General features: G+C 44.9%; 1 protein-coding gene and 1 long non-coding RNA gene across 2 annotated transcripts in view; one reads left to right on the top strand and one right to left on the bottom strand.

Annotated features, from left to right (window-relative positions):
• Positions 1–23486, bottom strand: part of MAN1C1 (mannosidase alpha class 1C member 1) — a 146335-nt gene that overhangs the window by 29107 nt on the left and 93742 nt on the right. Inside the window, exons 3-4 of the mRNA XM_035118282.3 lie at positions 7826–7941; positions 2142–2222 (exon numbers count right to left, since the gene is read on the bottom strand). Of these exons, the coding sequence (XP_034974173.3) occupies positions 2142–2222; positions 7826–7941 (197 nt within the window). The remainder of the gene's footprint in view (positions 1–2141; positions 2223–7825; positions 7942–23486) is intronic.
• Positions 12413–18456, top strand: LOC118086556 (uncharacterized). The gene is made up of 3 exons (XR_004692756.2): positions 12413–12486; positions 15910–15990; positions 18242–18456. It is a non-coding gene; the product is annotated as an uncharacterized LOC118086556 (long non-coding RNA).

The following is a 23486-nucleotide window of genomic DNA, read 5'->3' as shown; positions in this document are numbered from 1 at the left end:
GTTCATACCTTGCCCATTCAAAGCCTGTCAGTTAAAAGCAACTTCCTCTCCAAACCAGATCTGGGACTTTGGGTCATCAGGGATGGCCCAGGTTCTCAGAGCTTGAATAGGCAGCATGATTCCCTCCAGATCTGTATGCAAATACATATTTTCAAGGTGTGAAGATTAAGGTTTGGGGCAGGGAACCAGGAAAGGAGAGATAGCATCATTCGTTCTGTTTCTGTAGAATAGGGTGAGCTGTAGCTTAGTGACAGAGCACCAGCCTTGCATGCAGAAGGTCCCAGGTTCAATCCCATCTCCAGGTAGGGATGGGGGAGAACACTGTCTGGAATCCTAGAGAGGTTCTGCCAGTCAGTGTAGACACTGCTGAGCTAGAAGGACCAGTGGCCTGACTCAGTATAAGGCACCTTCCTATATTCCTGAGGGAAACCAAAGCCCTACCTCCTGATCCTTGGAAATCTCACAGACAGAGGAGTCCCTCTCTGGCTTATGCCGCATCACCAGATGTTGCTCACACACCTGCAAGACTACATTTGCAATCATACAGGCCGGAACCCCTCTCAAATGAAAGCTGGAATTTTCAAGGTACCAAATCCTGTCCTCGGCAGTGAATTATTGTACCTTTTCTGTCCTTGCATAGCATCAGTCGGGGTGTCTGTGCTTTTTGCAAGTACAAGGACTGAAATCCACGAGCAAGCTAGGATTTCTAACCAGCCCTCTCAAATCCAAGGCCACAGCTCCATGTGCTGAGGTGCTGATTTTCAAAAGAGGTTGCTTGATGAGAAAATCAGTCATGAGGATAAGTTGCCTCAAAGACAGCTTATTTATTTTTATGTAGTTTAGCAAATTTATAGCCTGCCTTTCCCGCCAAAGATACCCAAGGCAGCTTCTTTGCATTACCACTCTCTCCCTCTTCAGTGCACAGAGGACTAGCATGTGCCTGGTGGAATCCCTGCGTAGGATTCTGCGATGTATGCTAACTCATGCCACCAGTTTGCATGGAGCAACAAGCTCAAACACACACAGCATGCTGTGCAAAGTGAGAAGGTTTCCATTTCCCACCCTCTCTCAATTGTCGAAAGCACGTCAAAGTGCAAGTAGATAAATAGGTACCGCTCCGGCGGGAAGGTAAACGGCGTTTCTGTGCGCTGCTCTGGTTCGCCAGAAAGCGGCTTAGTCATGCTGGCCACATGACCCGGAAACTGTATGCCAGCTCCCTCGGCCAGTAAAGCGAGATGAGCGCTGCAGCCCCAGAGTCGTCTGCGACTGGACCTAATGGTCAGGGTTCCCTTTACCTTTACCTTTAAGACAGCAAGTAGCAGGTGTTTCCATGCCGGCTGTAGAAAGTGGGTTCCCTTCCACTGCAGCTGGCATAGGAATGCACCCTCTTAGCAGACTAGTCTTTTGTTTTTCTGTAAGTTGGTAACTTTTGTTGCCTTATTATTTACAAGATTGCTGTATCTTCTGACTAAAAGTTCTGAAGGTAAGTAATTACTCATCCGATAAATGAACATCCTAATGGGACTTTCTGTCTTTGGATTGAGTTTTGGTGGTGGTTACAAAACATGGGGGGCCCTTGCAGTTCAGGGGGGGGGCTTCCACAGAATGGTGCAGGATCCCTTGGAAGGCAGAAAACAGAGCTGAGGGCTTTGTCAAGCTGCCTTGACACTCATGGCTGCTTTTGCTTTTTGGCGATATAGCGGAAAACAGCCGCCACTAAAAATGACACTTACCCCACTGCAGCATTTAACGTGACCCTGAGGGAGCTATGAAAGTTCTTCTCTTGAACATCAGGAAATTAACAAGTTCTGAACGCAAGGCCAAGATCACGGCAAACAGCATTTCAGCGGGGACCAATGTACCAAACCAAAGAGCTATTTAGGAAAAATTGTCCACGGGAGAAAATATCTATACAGATGAGCCAGGCAAGGTAATTATGCAAGACTTAATTAACAGCCATCATCAGCATTCCAATATTTATAAAAGGAGTCAGATTTTTAGCTTGCTGAGACACAGGGGACTGCTTCGAAGGGTTTGGTGGTTAGGGTTCTCTGGGGGCGATGGTGTGTGTTGGGTGGGTGGGTGTATGAACAAACGCAGCTCTCCCAGACGCTCCATGTATGAAACGATGCGGAACAAACCTCTTCTCCAGTTAGGTAATATGCAGCCAGAAGCCCTCCGACGTAGCGGATGTTCACTTCAAACAAGGAAGCTTCGCCATTCTGTGGAGAACAATGTGGAAAGGTTTCAGGTTATATACTAACCGGATGGTAAGACTGTAAGACAGACCAGTGTCACAAAGCAAGCAAAAACACATTCCTCAGGATGGAACTTGAAATGATGCAGAGTGTGAGACTGCTGGCCAAAGCAGAAGCCCTGAGTTTCTTTGCAACTGCTCCTCCAGTAAATCTCACTGCATGACATCATAGCACTGAGGGTGTTGCTGCCCACTTCCATAGCTGCTAAAAGGGGTGGGGGAAACATAATGGTGCCTAGCAGTGAGATGCTAGCATGGGGGAAGGGGAGATGGAAATGCAGGGCCTTTGCCAGCAGTGGCAGCTATATCTAGCAGTGCTCTTAGAGAAGAGGTCACACATGGCTGCAGCACAAACTGAAGGGGTGCAGAAGTGAGCCTTGGACTTGCTCACCCCCATCCACATTATGCTTTGAATGAAAACTGTGGCCTGGGCAGGTCGGTTCCCAAGCAGGATCCCACTTACACAATCCATAGGTTGGCAAAATGAGGGTGGAGGGTCTTTCCACGTGAGGGGTTTTTTGCTTTGTTTTTTGCATACAGGCCTCTGATCACATTTAAGAGGCTAAGTGAAGTAGGAGAGAATATGCACATCCACAGTCTGCCCCTATGCCATAAACCGCTCCTGTGTGTGAAACTGACACGCCAGGGCCATGTGTGAACTGCCACATATCATGTACCACACTGGTGGGGAACCTTTGTCCCTCCAGGTGCTGCTGAACTAAAACTCCCATCAACCCAGGCCACTAGCCATGCTTGCTGGGACTGATGAGAGTTCATCAATCTCTGGAGGGCACCACGTTGGCTATCCCTGAGGGGTTCTTAAAAAGATTTAAAATGATGAAGTCACATGAGGAAAGTACAGGTGACTCTCAATTTACAGGGGGGTTACATTCTGGGGATTGCCAAAGTCTTTTTTCCACAGACGCCCACTCCCTTTTAAATTTTAAATTTTTTGGCCAAGTGTGTATAGCTGAATGTGTGCATGTTAAAGATCTGTAAGTTGTGAACTACCTGTATACTAACCCTAGAGTTACCTGCTTACTACCCCTGCGGTGAACTTTACTCAGTGGACAAGGCCTTCCCACATGCAAAGGAAAGGGTGGGGCTTCCAAAATGGTGCCCTCCAGATGTTGCTGATGGGCCAATGGCCAGGGGTGATGGGAGCTGTTGTTCAGCAACCTCCAGGGATCAAAGGTTCCCTACATCGAATGCAGCCATTTTAAAAAGTGAAAGAGCTTGACTTGGAGGGGAGACAAATGGGTGTGGTACTTCATCCTTTTCTCTCTCTTACCCTTTCCCTTTTCTCTCTTTGGTTTTTGGGGTTAAGTGTGTGTACCTAATTGTTTGTTTGTTTGTAAATATGCTTTTAAAAAAACATTAAACCATAAAAAGTGAAAGAGCTTTACATGACTTTACTAACTTGTGTAAATTCATAGTTGGGGGACTGCGGCCAGCAGTGCCAGCAACTGAGAGTTTGAACTTTACAAGAAGGGTGTTGGCATCAGAAGGCAGGAAACACGATTGCTGAATGCTTCCTGTTCCCCCTGCTTTGTGTCTCGTTTGAAGAACTCACATATCCATTTCGTTCAAATAATGGAGGGGTACATTATGGATAGGCAGGAGACAATGGGGTATTTCTAAGCAAAGACATTTGGAACAGTATGATGTAGAAGGCAGGCCTGCGTAGATTTCTTTCTTTCTTGGGCATCCGCTGATTTGTAAATGGGAGTCTTTCAGATAACCCTTTACCTGCAGCTAGTTGTGATCTATAATAATCTAGCTTTGGATCAGTGAAATGTCAAAGCAATTGCAGTCAAATTGTTCCTTTCAGAGGTTTGCTCCTAAAGCCTGATCCTGCATGAAAATTCAGTTTTGCTTTCTGAATAAATATCAGCTTCTTGCAACACACACACGCACACATACACAGCTTCCAGGTAGAACGTCTACTTCAGGGATAAGTAAAAAGCACCATTAGAAAAGGGGAAATGGAAAAGAAGTGCAAGAAAGCAGCATACACCAGCCTTCGAGAAAGGGTTGCAGGTCTCTCTCCTCACATCATATACAGGGAACAACTCTCCCTCCCTCCCTCTCTTTCACACACACATTTTACTCCCCACAAGGAACTCTCAGTGGCACACATGGTTTTCCTCTTATTGCCTTCTCAACAACCCAAGAGGAAGGTTATATGAGGAGAGTGCAACTGGGTCACCCAGTGAGTTTTACAATGCAACAGGGATCTGAGTCCAGGGCTCTGTACATTTAAAGCACATGCCCCCCCATCACCTGACAAAGACTGGTGGGATCTGTAGTTTAACCCCGGAGCTACAATTCGCAGAACCCTTAACAAACTACAATTCCCAGGGTTATTTGAGGGAAGCTATGTATGGTGCATATACAACCACTGTGGCATATTTCAAGTTCTGAACATTTTCAGGCCTGACATTTCATAGCTAAGTATACACATTAGTAAAACTGGGTCTCAAATGTGCAGGCAGGGCATGGTGGCTGAATCCAGCTGTTAGATGGGTCAAGCACACCTGCCCCATGCTAGGCTACCAGTGCCTAATCAGCACAAAAACATTTCCATGATTGTCTTTTTCCCCCCATTTAGGCTACCAGTGCCTGGCTGTGTGTAACCAGGTGGGAGCATCAGATGAACACACATGGGCAATGAGCTGGTGAGAGGAAACAGTGGCTGGGGTGCCCTGAAGCATAGCCCGCCACACACCATCCAGTGAAGGGACAGACAGTCATGAGGTGTGGCATTTTTATTTAAGGATAATACACTTGCCCAGGACCATCCAGTTCTGACTGGACCAGTTTTGAACCCAGGACTTCCACATTTTAAGTCCAATCCTTTTAGGAAATGGTTAATTCATCTCTGCTCAAAAACAAACCGAGTTACCAGCCTTTGGGAACAATGCACTGTATATTTTATTTTCCAAGTGCATCACCTTCATGTTGGTTGATTCTTGACTGCTGACAGTATCAAATATGTGTGTGTGCGCATGCACATGCGTACACACACACACACACACACACACACACACACACACACAGTTTTTAATGCAGATCCGGTCTCATCCACATTTAAATCCTGCGATCCAGCTATTTACAAGGTTCATTCTTGAATTTGCAGATTGATCTGTGAGGGTGGATGGGGTGGGAGGAAGAGCTTTTGTGAAAACACAGATCAATTATCCCTGTCTATTCCATCTCTTGGCCTATCGATCTGATGCCAAACACAAACCATTCAACCAGAATTTATCAGATGCGACTGTCCATTTGCAAGTCCATGCTGGTCAACTCTTTCAAAATGACGCTTTTCTTGGAAGGTGAGGCAGCTGAACTAGCTGCTCTTGCTTCAAAGAAAATGCTAGTTACGCTGCAACAACTGCTGCAACAACTGCAGCATAGCTCTAAAATTAGAATCTGAACACCATCTTGGTAAACACAGGATCTGCAACCTCAGTAGTTCTTGAACCAGGGACCCAAGGCATGCATGCCAGCCTGTGCATATCATGACCAATCTCTAACCTTAGGTGAGAGTGGCACAGGGACTGGCAAAGAAGCTGTATCTCAGTGCCTGAGCATCTGCTTTGCATGCAGAAGGTCCCAGATTCAATCTGTGCAAACTCTCCAGCTAGGGGTGCTAAGTTCCCTTCCCTGAAGAGTAATGGCCAGTCAGTGTCAGCAATGTTGTTTTAGGTGGGGAATCCTTTTCAGGCCAAGGACCACATTCCCTTCTAGTGACGATTTACCAACGGTGGGAGGGGCCAAAGACAAAAGTGGGCGGAGCAACGAACAAAAATGCCATCTCTACACAGTAGACGAGTTTCTACACACACACACACAGCCCTCTCTACCCTTCTGCAAGGCAAGTAAGAGGCATTATAAGAGTTCAAGAACACATTCCAGCCAGGCAAAAACAATAAAAGAGGGTGCAAAGTATATCCAGCGAGGAGTGTGGCCTGGAAGAGGAGGCGTGGCCTGGAGGGTGCAGACCCGAGGGCCAAAGAGGTTGGGGGGTGGGTGGGCTGCATTTGGCCCTAGGCCTGAGGTTCCCCGGTTTCGTATGTTCCTCTGTCTCTTAACAGAAATAGGCCAGAGAAGATCCTGATCCCTACTCCAGCTTCTAGGTCAGCTTCTCTCATTGGTCTGAAGAACAGTGGCGATTCTCTTCCAGTATTTAGCCTCAAGGCTTATTACACAGAAGGCTGCACTGGCTCATGCTAAGTTATGTTTAGCTTCGTTTTCAAATGGTGATTAACTGAAGCAGAAGATTCAGAAAGCCATTTATGATGGCCAAATACCGATATCAGACTTAAATGTTCATAAGAGAGCCCCTATGACCCAGTGATTCAGTTCAGGTCTGGGAGGTTTGGGTTCAAATCCCTCCACCAAAAAGTTGGCCCATTCTGCACCTCCAATATAAATGTGGTGTTAGATTTAACACAACTTTTTATTACAAATTGAAAGTGCTAGGCTGTTAACACTTGAGCTTCAAATGCCTGCAGCCATGTTTGACTTCTGAAACGACCAACCTTGCCGAGTGGACAAGGAGGAGGAGGAGTTGGAGATACAGTAGAAAGAAATGACACTTAAGGGGACTGCAAGAAGATCAAACCTATCAATTCTGAAGGAAATCAGCCCTGAGTGCTCACTGGAAGGACAGATCATGAAGCTGAGGCTCCAATACTTTGGCCACCTCATGAGAAGAGAAGACTCCCTGGAAAAGACCCTGATGTTGGGAAAGATGGAGGGCACAAGGAGAAGGGGACGACAGAGGATGAGATGGTTGGACTGTGTTCTTGAAGCCACCAACATGAGTTTGACCAAACTGTGGGAGGCAGTGGAAGACAGGAGTGCCTGGCGTGCTCTGGTCCATGGGGTCACGAAGAGTCGCACACGACTAAACAACTAAACAACAACAAGGGATTTTATCTTCTCTGGTGCTCTTATCCAGTGATCAAGGGAAATTCCTTAAGAACAAAAAGCATCAAGGACACTTTGGGCTCATTCACACTTCCTTTTGTGCTGTGTTTCTAGGCATAGGTCTCGGAATTCCAGGTCTGTGTCCCAGTTTTTTTATTGTTTTTGTACCAGAGCTTTCACTGGGTAAACCCACAATTTACCACTGAACTGGAGTAAATGGCAATCAGGTTTTCAATGGATTGCTCCATTATTTTGCTTGTTTGTTTGTCCTGGCGCTTTCCCTGGGAAAATAGACATGTTACCACTGAATCAGTGGTAACATGTCTATTTTCCCAGGGAGACCACCAGGACAAAACAAACAAACAAACAAACAAACAAACAAATAGACATACAGATTGGACACGGACCTGGAAAGCCTCTGGACCTCTGCCTAGAAAAGTGCACAGCAAAGGTTAAGTGTGGATAAGTCCTTTCTTGGTACTTGACAGAACTGCACCAATTCCCAATTCTCAGCTTACTTCTGCTGGGTCTGCGTGCCTTTGTTTGTGAGGAGCCCAAGATCAGAACTCCAGGGTCCTAAACATGCCAGGCGGCTTCTGCAGCTCAGAGAAACATATTCGAAGACTGACTCACCACATTCAAGTCAAAGTTCTCTTCCACCCAATCTTTGGCTTCTTGGAATTCTTCCTGCAGCTCCATGATATACAGAGTATCTAAGGCATCCACCACAGTTGCTCCCCGGAGACCTCCTGCATCAGCAGAAAACAGAACAGTTTGAAATGGATCTTTAGTCTACTTCCCATGTGTTTGTTCATGGATGGTTGTAAAAAACAAAAAACACAACCCCAGAAACGCTAATGGTTAAATGTTATCATTCAGAATTTATACAAGATCCTGGCAGGCATCTGTGCTGCTGTTGTTTTTAGCTATGTAATTGTTTTAACTCCTTTTATATACAGAATGGTTCTTAATTGTTTCTATATATGCTTTTATATGCACATTTATTGTATTGTGAAATTGCTTCAAGATAGGAAGCAATTCATAAATGAAATAATATGGTACTTTTAAAGGGGGCAAATTCCTTCCCCAAGGAGTTTATGCCTGAAATTGTGATTGAGATGTGATTGAGAAGCTAGGCAACAGAGAAATGGCTGAGGTGTAAATGGAAGTTACAACACACACACACACACACACACACACACACACACAGAGAGAGAGAGAGAGAGAGAGAGAGAGAGAGAGAGAGAGAGAGAGAGAGAGAGAGAGAGAGCTTACTTGCCAAATTGGCTTCTAAGTGGTTTCCAAGTATAAAACCAATAAAAATACATCCACTCAGAATTAAAATATACAACTGAACAATTTCATCAAATCATTAGATACATGCTTAAAATATAGAATAAAACAAGCCCATTAAAGTAACATAACAATGAAACCAGTCAAAACAGCAATTGCATCAGGAGGTTCAGGTGAGGAGATGAGGGAAATGCTTGTCTAAATAACTGTGTTTTCAAGAGCCAGTTGGATGTCAATACTGATGGGGCCTCTCATATTTCAGCACAGAAAGCATTCCAAAACACTGGTGCTACCAGTTAAAAAAAACCTGCCTTTGTGCCACAGCTCCATAGCTACATTTGCAGCTAAAAATTCAGCTGGTGCTGAGTGTCAAGGGGTTATTGCTGAAGGCTTTCCAGACAGGGAAAGTTCTGGTGAAGGGAGCTGGAGGACTTACCACTTTGTCATTGAAATTTCAACAAGAACCCCAGTTTTCAACCCATCCTTAAAAACACAGCTTTTATAACCCATGTTGAAACAGTGTGTTCAGCCTGGTTTTATGCCAATTAATCAGTGCAAGCAGCATGATCAAGTCCATCAGCTGGCTTACTAAAGAACGGAAATGGAGCATAGACCAAGAGTTCTCAAAAACAGAGAACAGGCTTTCACAGCAAAGCAAAGGCAATTAGCACCTCTTATTTGCACCCCTTAATCTCCAGTTTAATGAGCATCACATGGAATCTCTGCCTTTTTCACAGATGCCACACACTGAGATTACCTCCTCATCAAGTTATCCAGTGCAACCCCGCTAACTCTTTCCTGGTTAGTCACCAGCAGTTCAGACTCATTTGGAGTTCTTCAAGGTCTGCCTTGGATTTCATCATCCCAAATCATTTAGCATGATCCCTACACTCACATACCCATTTGCTTCCTCCCCCTTAACCAGTTACCATTTCATCAAAGCAGGGATAGCCAATGTGGCTCCCTCCAGATGTTGTTATTATTTTATAAAATGTATATATCGCTTGATTCTATAAAACCTCAAAGCGGTTTATGTGTTGTTGGACTTCAGTTCCCATCAGCCCCAGCCAGCAGGGGCGATGTTGTAGGTCAGAAACATCTGGAGGATGCCCTGTTGACCACCCTGCCCTCTTATTTTGTGACTGCTATGTGTACTTAATAGGGACGCAGGTGGTGCTGTGGGTTAAACCACAGAGCCTAGGGCTTGCCGATCAGAAGGTTGGCGGTTCGAATCCCCGTGATGGGGTGAGCTCCCGTTGTTCAGTCCCTGGTCCTGCCAACCTAGCAGTTCGGAAGCATGTCAAAAGTGCAAGTAGATAAATAGGTACTGCTCCGGCGGGAAAGTAAACGGCGATTCTGTGTGCAACTCTGGTTCGCCAGAAGCGGCTTTGTCATGCTGGCCACATGACCCAGAAGCTGTACGGCGGCTCCCTCAGCCAATAACGCGAGATGAGTGCCGCAACCCCAGAGTTGGTCACAACTGGACCTAATGGTCAGGGGTCCCTTTACCTTTACCTATGTGTACTTAATAGCCTTTGGGGAAGGATTTTGTCAGAAGATTTTTACAAGATCCAAGTGTACAATGCCTATCAGTCCAACCATATCTATCTACCTGTTGACAATCTGAGAGAATTCTGAATGACCGATGAAGTCAGGCCTCCTAAAGCAAAAACCATAACAATTTGTTCTTTTCCTTTTGTCTCTCTAACAATTTTAATAAAGCCTCTACTCCTAATCTGTCAATTCATATGAACAAGAGGGAGGTTCACCTATCCTCAGTCCTCCACAGAAAGGTCTGTTTCCTCTCCAGAAAAGCAGAATTCTGGATCACGCTCTTACAGGATCTTCCTTCAGATGTAAAAGAAGGGAGTGTATACAGTGGTATAACATGGGTTGCCAGTGCCCGAGGCAACACAGAGGGGGTGGGTGGAAGGAGGTAAGTGGATGGAGTAAGTATGCATGCATATTCAACTGCCTAACGGTGTAGAGATGTCACTTCCTGGTTTGCATGGAAAAGTTGTTTGTGCATCGATGACCCGTCACCCACGTGGATAAAATAAGACACAAGGCCACGTGGTTTTAGGTTAATGGGTAAATAAAGGCCACAACTTTGTTGGTTATAGCATGCGAGTAGTATTGGCTTAGGCATATGATGGGAACACTCCACCCGACCGGTGTTGTTGTTGTTGTTTAGTCGTTTAGTCGTGACCGACTCTTCGTGACCCCATGGACCATAGCACGCCAGGCACTCCTGTCTTGCACTGCCTCCTGCAGTTTGGTCAAACTCATGTTCGTAGCTTCGAGAACACTGTCCAACCATCTCGTCCTCTGTCGTCCCCTTCTCCTAGTGCCCTCAATCTTTCCCAACATCAAGGTCTTTTCCAAGGATTATTCTCTTCTCATGAGGTGGCCAAAGTATTGGAGCCTCAGCTTCAATACCGACCGGTATTGGAGACACTTAAAGGTTAACGAACAGTGGGAGGAGCTTGTTGATGCAAATACAACTGGAAGCTTCCCCTGATGTCACCGGGGGTTGTGCCATGGCCCTAACCCAAATAGGGCATCGAACGGGATCCACGACAGCCGGATCCCCTTAATGGGATACCCATGGGATACCCCTAGGAGGTAGGTGATGGCCTTAAACTGACCTCCGACACACAACACACGATACATCACACATTGAATAATCCAATGCCTAACCGCTAATACCAAAAGTTGTGACGAATTGCTATGAGGTAGGCGAAAAAAAACCAAGAGGCTGGTGCCCATTTGCCAAATGGATAAAACGCTCCTACCAGGTCCCTTAGGCAACCAAGGCGACCAACCGAAGTCCACAGCAAGGTCAAAGAAAAGCCAGGCCTAAAGGGAGGGAGGGTGATCCAATGAGGGCAGGAATGCAACGAGAAAAATCTCCCAGCACCGCGGCCATTTAAATGGAGCTGGACTCCACCCCCTGTGAGCCCTATTGGCTGGCAGAGGGGTAAGATGCGGCGGCGGGGAGGGCCTGGTGCAGGGGGCCGACCACACCCCCTGCAGACACGGGAGGCGGGTCCTGCACGCAATCCCTCCCCTCTGGAAGGGAGGAGAGTCCTTTCAACGAAGCCCAGAGATGGAAGCATGAAGCTGTATTGAGGCAGCATTGGAAGTTGATATTTTGCATCTGAGGCAACCGCCCCTGTGCTACACCACTGAATATATGGTCTGAAGCATGTTGAGCAGGTTCCACTTCTGCATGTTTTCCCATTCAGCCTTCCCAGATTATGGACTGGTACAAGATCTGGAGCATGTACACAGCGGCTCAATTTGAGGAAGGAAGAAAAGAGGGCAAAGACATCAGTAAAACAATCCCTCCCTCCATTGAGTTTCTGGTGCCTGGATGCAGAGCGGCGAGGAGAGAGACCCTGAACTGTCTGGTGTTTAAGGGCAGAAAATCCCAAGGGGTATATTAAGATCCTATAGTATTGAGTTTTTAAAATCTATGAATGACTCAGTGAAAGCAATACTGTCAGGAGACTTAAAACAGAAAAATCCTTTAATTGGTTCACAACTCTTCTGATAACTCGTGGCACTCATCAGCTATGAATTCGAAGCCAAAATGTGTTAAAGCCTGATAAAAAGCAAACCGTTTGCTCCTGGGGAAATCAGCTGCAACAGATGTCTGCATGAAACTAGTTTGTCAGAGCACATTTCTAGATCGTTCTGAAGAACTGCTGCTTGGGTACGCATGGGATTCCTACCAGAGAAGCAGAGCCCCATTAAAGACAAAACACACTGGTGGGTGTCTCTAAAATGTTCTCTGAAGGGATGCTTAAAGTGACAGACAAGTTGCATTACCACTATGACAGCAACAAAGAAAGAGTGTTTTTGTTTTGTGTTTCTGGTTGTGGCCTAGGCAGAAAAATGCCAGGAATGAAGAGTGAGGCTTATATATGCCGTGAGAGATAACAGAGAGCCCAAACTGAGGTAGATCGGAACCTGAACAAATGACACCCAAGTTACAGGTAGGTAGCCATGTTGGTCTGATGTATTCGAAACAAAAAAATAAAAAAATTCCTTCCAGTAGCACCTTAGAGACCAAGTTTGTCATAGGTATGAGCTTTCGTGTGCATGCACACTTCTTCAGATACGAAGAAGGACCCAAGACATTTTAGTGCTTGAAGTGGAGAGTCCAGATTATACACCTGCCATACACCAAGCAACACAGGGTATTCAGAAGAATGCTGCCTCCCACAGTAGAAGTTGAACAACTTCTTTCTTCTTCTTCTTCTTCTTCTTCTTCTTCTTCTTCTTCTTCTTCTTCTTCTTCTTCTTCTTCTTCTTCTTCCTCCTCCTCCTCCTCCTCCTCCTCCTCCTCCTCCTCCTCCTCCTCCTCCCCCCCCTCCTCCTTCTTCGGTGATCACTCATAGCCAAGTAAGATTGTCTTCCATAAACAAGGTTTTAACAATGAGTCCGTAAGTTACTGTGTGGAGGCCAATTCTGGATCCACACATCCTTCCACAGTGGAGACATTGGTTTCCGGGCGGGAGTTGATCACGGTGTGGATTTGCCAAGCGTGCCTTCCTCTTAGCACGTTTCTCCCTTGTGTCCTGAGTTTGAGTGTCTTCAAAGCCCAAGACACCTTTGGTAAAGGCTGTTCTCCAACTGCAGCACTCGCAGGCCAGTGTTTCCCAGTTGTCAGTGTTTATACTACATTTTTTAAGATTTGCCTTGAGACAGTCTTTAAACCTCTTTTGTTGACCACCAGCATCACGCTTTCCATTTTTGAGTTCGGAATAGAGTAGTTGCTTTGGAAGGCGATCATCAGGCATAACCATTAAGGCTCCTTGCCACTGATAGCCTTATCCTCCATGAAATGTCTCATCCTTTCGGAAAGCCATCCAAGTTGATGGCGAACACTACCTCCTGTGGGATCAAATTCAGTAGTTTATGTGCTGTGTGAAGAAGTACTTCCTTTTGCCTTCCAATGTTCCGCTTCATTGGATGTCCCTCCGTTCTAGTGTTATGAGAACCTGACTGACCGTATAGCTCCAGCAAGGCTTGTGTATCATGTACCCTTCGGACCAAGCCCTGAGACCAAGCAGTCTCTCCAGGCTCTTTCTGGTTAAAGTACAGCTTTTCTCCACAGCTGCCTGCCAAGGGCAGGGAGCCATTGTCTAGCTGCAAGAAATGGAATGCAAGATCAGATAGCTCTCTTAACGGAGAACCCTTTGTTCTGTCAGACAATGAATGCACATTTCCAGTGGAAAGTGACTCATGGCTTTCTAGCACTGTTATGAATGCTAAGAGATGACAGCAACTGGCAACAGCAGGTTTCTAAACAAACACTCTGGGGGTCCAAAACAGGCCTTGTCAAAGGAACAGTGCTGCTGGATTAACTAGCAGAGTACTGTATAAATTCCCTCCTGAGCAGGGATCTAGTGGTTACTGCCACTGTCCTCCAGCAGGGGGCAACAGTGCATATGCAGACTAAGCACAACTAACTGCAGCACCCTACTGTATAAGCCACCAGGGCTTCACAACATAGCTGCCAAGTTTTCCCTTTTCTCGCGAGGAAGCCTATTCAGCATAAGGGAAAATCCCTTAAAAAAAGGGGTATCTTGGCAGCTATGCTTCACAACCTTGTCACACTACCAAGCAGAATTTCCCCAACCGCCCCGTTTCTGCTGCCTGCCTTGGACTGCAACAACAGAGGTGTTGTTGAGCACCCACCATGCCAGATTAGGAGGGCCAGAGAGCTGAGTATGGCTTTTATTGCAGGTTTTCAGTTGCAGGCAGCCTTCAAACTGAGTTGCTACCCAGCTCTAAAGCTATTAGGTGAGATTCAGCAAATTTAAGCTGCATTAATAAAACTGCAGTTTCCAAGTCACAAAAAATAATGTACATCCTCAGTCATCCCTGAGTGCAATTTGCTAGAAGACTTTTCCATGATGACAGCCCTACGCATTGCTTAATTCCCTTCCCTTGTAGCTAGTCTTTATGTTGATGCACACCAACCACCCTGATATATTAAGAGAGGGTGGTATTTTCTAGAAATAAAAATAAATGAACAAATTTATTTATGAAATATTTATATATTTCTTGATTATAGTAAGACCTCAAAGTGGTTTACTAAAATAATATAACAATAAAACCATGAGTAAAAAACAGTTTAAAGCAACTATGTAAAACATTTGGGGGGGGGCCCAACAAAAAGCTAAAAACCAGATTAGAACACATGCCAGCAATTCTACATGACTTGATAGGCTTGCCTAAAGAAAATGCTTTAGGCACACACCGAAAAGAGTCCAGTGAAGGTGCCTGCCTAATGTAAACAGGCATTTGCAAAATACGAGTGCTGCAAATGCAGAATGAGTGTCATGTGGCACCTGTAAGAGTGCTAGGTGGCTCCCCCACTCGAGGTCATTGAGCAGAAGCTGGGCAGCCAGAAGGTTGTTGTAGCTGGCTTACACAAACCCCCTCCAACTCTGTGATTCTATTACTGTAAACTCCTGATGGGACTAACCATGGAGGCTTGGCTAAGCCATTTTTCTCAGCTCCATCCTCTGTACAAGCCAAGTGATAGTGGCCCACATCACATGCTTAGGGAAGCTTTTAATGTTTAATAGATTTTCACATTTTAATGTTCTGTTCTGTTGGATGCCACCCAGAGTGGCTGGGAAAATTCAGCCAGATGGGCGGGATATAAATAATAAATTGTTATTGTTATTGTTATTAACATGGGCAGTGTTGGAAGTAGGACAAGGGAGGCCTCACAGACCACTTGAAGATTGCTGAGGCTCTTGGAAGACCACTTAATGGTTGTTGTTTTTCTGCCTGTTGTAGCAGCAGCTGTAATGTGCTATGCCAGATGCTGTATGATTCTTATTGTGTATTTATTGCTTCTTCTATTTCTTATAGATCGCATTTTGTTGTATTGCAATTTGAATTCCATGCAAATAAAATTAAATGCTATGTAAGAAATAAAGGAAGGCATAAGACACCATTGAAAATCAATATGAATATTCAATGAGATGGAGGTGCTGCTTCCCATCTTCAACCACAAATCCACACATGGACCACCTGAATGAAATTTGGGACCACACTTTGGGAACTCCTGCTATATGCCAAACTGTACCTGAGGCCTCCCTATCTCCCCATTGCTCAGGACCTGGCACATTCAAACACAGACACCAATGTCTTTCACCTGGGCCTCTTAAAATACCTAAATAGTATTTTTATTATTATTATGTGATGTTTTTAAGCCTGTGTGCATACCGTATGTATAATAATAATATTTTATATGGTTTCTGATTCTGCACATGGCCCTGTGATTCTTGGGTGAAGGGAGAGTTAGAATGATAGATAATAATATGACACAGTACCAAGGCTGGGAAGCAGCCTTACAGTCTCAATAACACAGTCATCATTCTCCTGCTGCATGATAGAAGAGAATATCTATTCATGAGACCAAAGATGTGGACCAGGTCAGCACCTGAAGGGGAAATCTAGCTGCTCTGAACTTTTAGGTAAGAGCATCATAAATAAGGTTTGGGAAATATTTTAAAATAAATGCAAATAATTATTGGTAAACCACATTTTGAAGAAAAACTGGCATTTCCTGCAAGGCTTTCATATAGTTGGACCAACTTCATTTTTAATGACTTTTTGTTTTAAAGGCCTGCTGGTTCATTCAATTACTAGATTAACACTTTTGACAATTTTTAACTAGTCAGCAGATTGCTGACAGCAAACACACACAAACACACACACACACACACAGAGAGAATGAATGTTTTTCTTGCACAGTTATGAACAATGCATTGAAAACTAGGGGCACCTTTGACACCACTGCAGTAGCAGAGAAGAGAATCTGATCATGTATTTTATTATTAATAAATTATAATAATAATAATAATAATTAATAATTATGATTATAATTAATAAATATATTACATTATTATTTAACAGATTAATATACTGCTTAATGATAAAAACAATCCACAGAAAATGGAACTATAAAACAACAACAATTTATCAAAATCACAAGCATAATCTTAAAAGATCTGCTTGCTTGAGGTTGTTTCACACATTATGTTTTTAAGGTGCACCTGCAAAGTTTAAGTGTGTGTCAGAGAGAGAACACACACATTTTCACTGCTTTGTAAAAAGTATGTGCATGAGGGACCTAGGAATGCTTGTGACTCCTTGTGGCACATACACTAACGTGTCTGCAACTGCACAGTGTGCAAAGGAGGTTTTTAAGCAGTGTTTGGATGGCCCTCTGTCACGGATTCTTTAGCTGTGATTCCTGCATTGTGGGGGGTAGACTGGATGACCTTGGGGTCTCTTCCAACTCTAAAAGTCTATGAAAGCTGCCTGTAAGCAACTGCTTCCATGGGAACCCTCCTGCCCATGTACCACAGCTCCAGTCCTGGTCCCAATCCTGCACTGGCTGCTGTGTACGCAGTTGCACAGGACCCAGCGCTCACCCTCTACCTCACAATGCTGAAGATTACTATTGGATCTTCCCTCTTCAATTTAACTCCAAATGTTTGCTTCCTGAGGGATCCAGTGGGCCGCCCAGCAGTTGGGGGGAAACAAAACAGTGGCACTTTACCACACACACAGCTCTGCAGTCAAACCGAAAGACACACACAGGAGGAGACAAATTGTGCAGCCACATGCATGTGCCCACTAGCCACGCGGTTATGTGCAAGGCTTCACTTCATAAACTTTTCACCTAGTTTGGTCCTCAAGCGTGCAGAGCCTGTGCACCACAAGGCAAACAATGGAATTGTTTTTAAAAAAGATGCAGTGCTTAACTTTCTCTCATCTTGTAGTATACTGCCATTATTATACAACCTAGCCAGGTTGTCTGGAGAACAAGCATTAGCACCTAATTTGTAGCTCAGGTTTCACATCCACCTGAGTAACAAAGGAGGTATCAGGCAAGGCAGCTGAAACCCAGGTTGAGGGGCTGATTCATTCTCTGTTCCCCTCATCCTTGGTCTGCGTGAACTATCAATTTGTCAACCTCAGGTCTGTTCATGGGCAGAAAGAACTTGGCAAGATAAGCCTGGGCTTCTGCCAGCTAGTGGCAAAACAGTACCAAAGGACGATGACCTAACTAGCAAAATCTGAAAAAGAGCACATGGGAAGAGAAGTCACCCTCCCTACAAAAACAACCCTGTCCCAATCTCCAAGCGTGTTTCAAAAAAAGTTGATTCTGTAACATGTTTACAAAATGCAGTGACCATGAAAAATAACATTGCCCGAGCCAGTGCTTTCCTTTCTTTTTATCAGCTCTAATGATTTTGCAATATTAATGATTATGTGCTTTTTTAATGCTGTTTTCTATTAATGGAAGAAATGTACCAGCTCTGAGCAACATGGGACACTGGCGAGAAGATGGGCAAATACGTGGGGGGGGGGAGAGAAACAAACACCCCCAAAGAGTGCCCGAGGCACAGACTATTACTGTGATATTGCAAAAGTAGCACATTAATGAGCTTGATTTAATTTGATGATATAATCCACAAAAGCCTTTCATAAAAGAGAGAAGAGAGAACTAGATTCCTCCTCCCCAACTAAACAGGAACTGCGAGATGAATAATAAAAGCCATGCTTAATTGAAATGAAGAAAAAAGAAGTTTGTTTTGGCAAAGGGGCTGCTGTGTAAAATAAATGTCTTTAAATACATGAAATGCACTGAGGGATTAATAACAAGTGCTGCTCTTTTATCCAGCACCATGAATGGTTTCGCCTTCTCTGTTACAGCGTGTACACAACAGAGGACGGGCTTCACTGATGCATTGCCCTTTTGTAACAAGACACAAAGCTATTATTTCATCCTGTTCCTAGAATGCTTGATGTCCAAGGAAGCAAGAGGTGGAAGGCTTGCATTTGTCTTACAAAGGGACTTAAGAATCGGCTCCTTTCTTCTACAGCACCTTTGATTAGATCTGCAAATATCTTGTAAGGGACAGGAGCAAGTAAGCGTGTTTGAGTGTGTGTATACACTAAACTTTACTGGGTGAGCAAAGCAAAATATTTCTCCTGAAATAGTGTTCAAACCAATAAAGCTTTGCTGTTAAGACAGGGGTGGGGAACCCGTGGTCCTCCAGATGTTGCTCACCATCTCCAACCACTGATTGACTGTGCTGGGGGGGGGGCAAACCGGAGTGCAAGAACATCTGGTCTCAAGTTCCTTATCTCTCTTATAAGAAATAAACATCTATCCAGGTTTTTGCCAATGGGCCCACAATATGTCCTGCTGGATCACGCCAAAGGCCCATCTAGTCTGACACTCTGTTCTCACCACAGTCAACCAGATGCCCCAAAATAAAGCCCACAAGCAGGAGCTTAAGTGCAACAGCACTCTCCCCACTTGCAACTAGAACTGGTCTTCGTGGGCATACTGCCTCCGACAGTGGTGGGAGAACATAGCCTCTTGTCTGCGCCTCTTCTAAAGCCATTCAAGTTGGCTGCCGTCACTAACCTCTTGTGGAAGCCGAATGTTGGGAAGATTCAGGACAGACAAAAGGAAGCATTTCTTTTAGCACATAGCTAAAACAAAGGACAGATAGCTATCTGAAAGTTCAGATCAGTGTAATGTCTCTCTTTTTCTCAGGGATGTGCTTCACATGGAGATAGTTAGCCCATGTCTGGGCTGTACAACTTCAGGTGATTGGTTCCCACAACTGAACTCTAAGCAAAAAAGGGTTTTTTTGTGGAGGGGAGGGGATCTATCCATTAACTAAACAAAAAAAGGTGTCTCAGGGAGAAGAGTTCTAGCCCCACTTGCATGTAAGTTTCCTGTGTGCTGAACTGCACTGGCTATTTAGTAGGAGAGCATGCCATCATTTGAGCCTTCCAGTCTAACAGACCAGCCTATTTTTTGTCGAAGAGATGAAATTATGTCAGGCACCACCCAACAGGGTGTTTTTGTGTGAAGCTCCATTGCAGTGAACGGGACCAGCTCTTCCCCCTAGTTTCAGAGGGTTCATGCAAGAGAACATCCCTTTGGACTATGCCCTTTAATGTTAAAAAAAATCCATCTTTTCAGCCTAATGCAGAGGCTACCAGACACGCTCTGAAGTGGCTTCCCCATGACATTTTTATTTTTTTATCTATCTATGATGAGCTGCTCTCTCACTTAGGAGTATCTATTTTCATCTGAGCAGCACTGAGGAGAGAGAACATGTAGAGACAATGAGAATGGAAGTCAAAGGTTCGCTGTTTTACGCTGTCACTAGACCAGAGCGGACAGACGTCTCTGAATGAGCTCTTGCAAGCCTTGTATTATGACTGCCTACTTGAAGAGCAGTGGTTCTGAAAACAGACCTTCCCAGAAATATGCCTGCATTCAGAATAAAGCCTCTATAATTCAGGAAAGACAAAAGAAATTCAAACCCAAGCCTATCAGTATTTGACTACATCCATGTCTTCTCCTGAAAAATCACTGTTTCCAACTGCTTTCTACAGTTAGAACTTGAAACCAGAAAATCCCTCCCTCTCGCAAGGAACTACCTGTTTTCACATCTGAAAGGGGCTGAAACCCCAAAGCATCCAAAAGTTCAACCTCATCTACAGCCCCAGTTTCAAAACCAACAATCCACATTACTTTCACTTAAACCAGTAGTTTCCAGTTGCTTAAGTCAAGGGAATTCACATCTTAACTCTGTTTTAAATAATGGAGATGTCCCCTTTTCTCCTCTTACTCTCTCTGTTTTTCACAGGCTGATCTATACTGCAGGCACACTGGATCAGCAGGCATTCTTTCCCCTCAAGTGACCCCAGTGAAGGACCACAGCTCAGTGGTGCAGCACATGCGTTGCACGCAGGCTCAGTCCCCGATGGCTCCAGCTGCAAGGACAATGTAGCAGCAGGTGATGGAAAGACATCTTTCCCCCAGATCATTGAGAGCTGCTGCTAGAAAGAGCAGACAATCCTGGGCTAGATGGACAAATTTATGTTTCCATAAATTTTAGTTTAGGGGAGAGCAGTAAGAGATTGGGAGATTCAGGGGATGGCTGTAGCTCAGTACTATGGCATCATCTGCCTTGCATGCAAAAGACCCCAAGTTCAATCCCCAGCATCTCCAGGTGGGGCTGGGAGTATCCCTTGTCCGAAACCCTGAAAGGCTGCTGCCAGTCAGTGTAGACTATACTAAGCTAGATGGAGCAATGATTTGATTCACTGGAAGATGAGCCTGGTTAGAGGGTGGTGCTGATAACACCAAGGTTGTAGGTTCGATTCCCGTATGAGCCAGCTGCCTATTCCTGCATTGCAGGGGGTTGGACTAGATGATCCTCAGGGTCCCTGTGCAATATGAAGCTCCATCCTTAGCCTCTCAGAAGATGGCTATACCTGATGTGGGAAGCTGCCATAATATAGTCAGCCCACTGGTGCATCTAGCTCAGTACTGCCAACAATGACTAGCAGTGGCACTCCAGGGTTTGGGGCAAGGCATCTTTCCCAGTCCTACCTGGAGGTGCTGGGGATTGAATCTGGGACCTTCTGCATGCAAGGCAGATGATCTACTTCCCCTATCTTTCTCCCATAAAATGTCATCCACCTGGGCAACCAAGGAAGTTTTAGTGCCATGGCCAGGATTGACGCCAGACTAGAATGGATCCAAGTAATCAGTTTCCTCCGAGCATGTCTGAAACTGGACTGCTGCCACCTTCTCAAGCCCCTTGCCCCAAATGAATGATAGCATTTTTTAAACATCTCAGGGGGCAGAGAGGTTGCCTTAAGGAGGGGACACACTACTGCAACCCCAAAAACTCCCTCCTGGGTAGTCACAACCAGCAGTTTCGACCTCAATGACTTTATGAAGCTAGAATATTTTTGTACATAAGTTGAAAAGCTTGTACAACATTATTTATAATTCAAACTAGAGACAGTCCATTAAAAGTTAAAAGACCAGCAATTCTGTGTGTACCTCAACATTGGAAAGAGCTGTATTTAGTTGCAAGCAGAAGGTTAGAGGCTGCAACAAGCTATCTTGCCTTGAGAAAAAAAGACTTTGAACTATTCCTCAACTTGCATGAAGCTGGAGGATGTTGAATTACCAAAGATATCATGGCAATTTCATACAAATGCAAGCAGAGAGCTAGAACAATGCTTCATTTTGTTCAGCATGCTGGCAGGGTGAGATTCCCTAGTGGAACAGGGCTGCCCCGGAAAAAGATCAAATGCGTAAAATTCAGTCAGGTGGAAGCAGTGAAGCAACTAGGAAAAGAACCTTTAAAAGCTTTGGTCAGATGCACACCAGAGAAGACACCAGGGAGGTGTAAAGGAGGAAGGCAATTTTGAGATGGCAGGAATGCTGTCTAGGGCCAACCCAGAATGGCATCCTAGAAGTAGTTTATTCCAGTTTCCCAGAATCACTTGTAAGGATTATGATCACCAGCCCAGATCTTAAAGGCTTTGGGGGGGGGGGGTTGACCACACACACACACACACACACACACACACCCTTAAGCAACATCAGGAATCCCATTTGGGGGATTAAAGTGTGGAAATGATCACTGGGAGTTTGCTGCTTTCCCTTCCATGAGTTGGTAATCTTGGGCCAGGAGACTAGCAGAATCACTGCCTATGGCCTATAAAGCAAGGAATTAATTTTAGGTATTAATGTTGGATTGGGGCTATTGCAGAATTTATCCTGATGGAAAATGCATCATTCATTATGGACCGATATGGCCAGGCCACCTGTTCCAAAATGCTGCGTGTCAGAATGATAGCAGCAACAAACAGACAACACGGTGATGTTGGCGAAACAATGAAAAGGTAAATCAATGAAAAGGTGGAAGTGCCTCCCCAAACACCTGTGTAATGCCTCCTCTTTACTTACTTTAAAATCCCTCCTCAAAATCCACCTTTTCTATGAAGCTCCTGGCACAACCCCTAATCCCCATGCCCTACTGTAACTGAGCCGAAACACGTGTAACCCAACCAATTGCATATTGCATCCCTGTTTTACCACCATGTTTTCTCTGCATCAGATTTTAGACTGTAAATTCCTTGTAGCAGGGGCCTGTCCTCTTCTACTCTGCATTACATAATGCACCCTGACGGCACTATAACATATCATGCACCCCGAGAGCACTATAGCAACATCATACCTGTTCTCTTCTCCCCCCCCCCCCGCAAAACCAGGCTAAAACTCATGCCATCCTCGTTGCATTTTCAGAGAAAGTGGACAGGACAGAAAGAGAAATGGGAAAAGCAGAAAACTATTAAAATAAAGAAGTTTGACTGGAACTTTAGAACAATCCTACTGCCTACCTAGAAGAAAGGGCTGGTTTGAGGGCAGAGGGGGCTTTCCATCGATCTGTTACCCATGGTGAAGTCAGAGAATGACCCTGCCTTACCCTGGGAGAGGGTGTTATCTTGGAAGTGAAAGACTGTCACCTATAGAAGAAGCTAAATCCAAGAGAAGCTTTTGCAAAAGCCATGCAAGACAAGCTAACTTTATACAGCAACGTCAGAAAGAGAGAGAAAGTTAAAATACTCAGTCTGCAGAAACAGTCACAAAACTGTGGAAGCCTTGAGAATGACACAAGGCTTCCATTTGTTCTCTTCAGCCGCGAGAGGAACTGCCCACCATAGAAGCAATTTCAGATAACAGCAGAAGCAATCTTTGCCCACTCCTCATGTCCGAGAACTGGTACCACGCAGTTCTAAGGCCAGTGTTGATTTATTCCATTCGTTCACAAAGAAGAATAGGCACATAGATTGAGTGCAACAAGGCAGCTTTGTTCAGTTTTTAACCTACCCATAAACCTTATAACTCCTCTCTGCTCCATCTACTTTACAGGCGCTGGTTTCTTCAACATGTTGCCTGTGAGAGGTGCTGAATGGACAGCTCTTGAGGCAGAACAATGGCAAAAAAAAGCAAAAGCAAAAAGCACAGGAAGACTTCAAACCACAGAATTTGGAGAGCTGGAAGGGACCACAAGGGTCATCTAGTCCAACCCCTGCAACGCAGAAATATTCTCTCCAACATTCGTCT

The sequence above is a fragment of the Zootoca vivipara genome, chromosome 6 (genome assembly GCF_965207765.1).
Source record: "Zootoca vivipara chromosome 6, rZooViv2.hap1.1, whole genome shotgun sequence".
NCBI lineage: Eukaryota > Metazoa > Chordata > Lepidosauria > Squamata > Lacertidae > Zootoca > Zootoca vivipara.
This window is presented reverse-complemented; position numbering and strand designations above follow the sequence as displayed.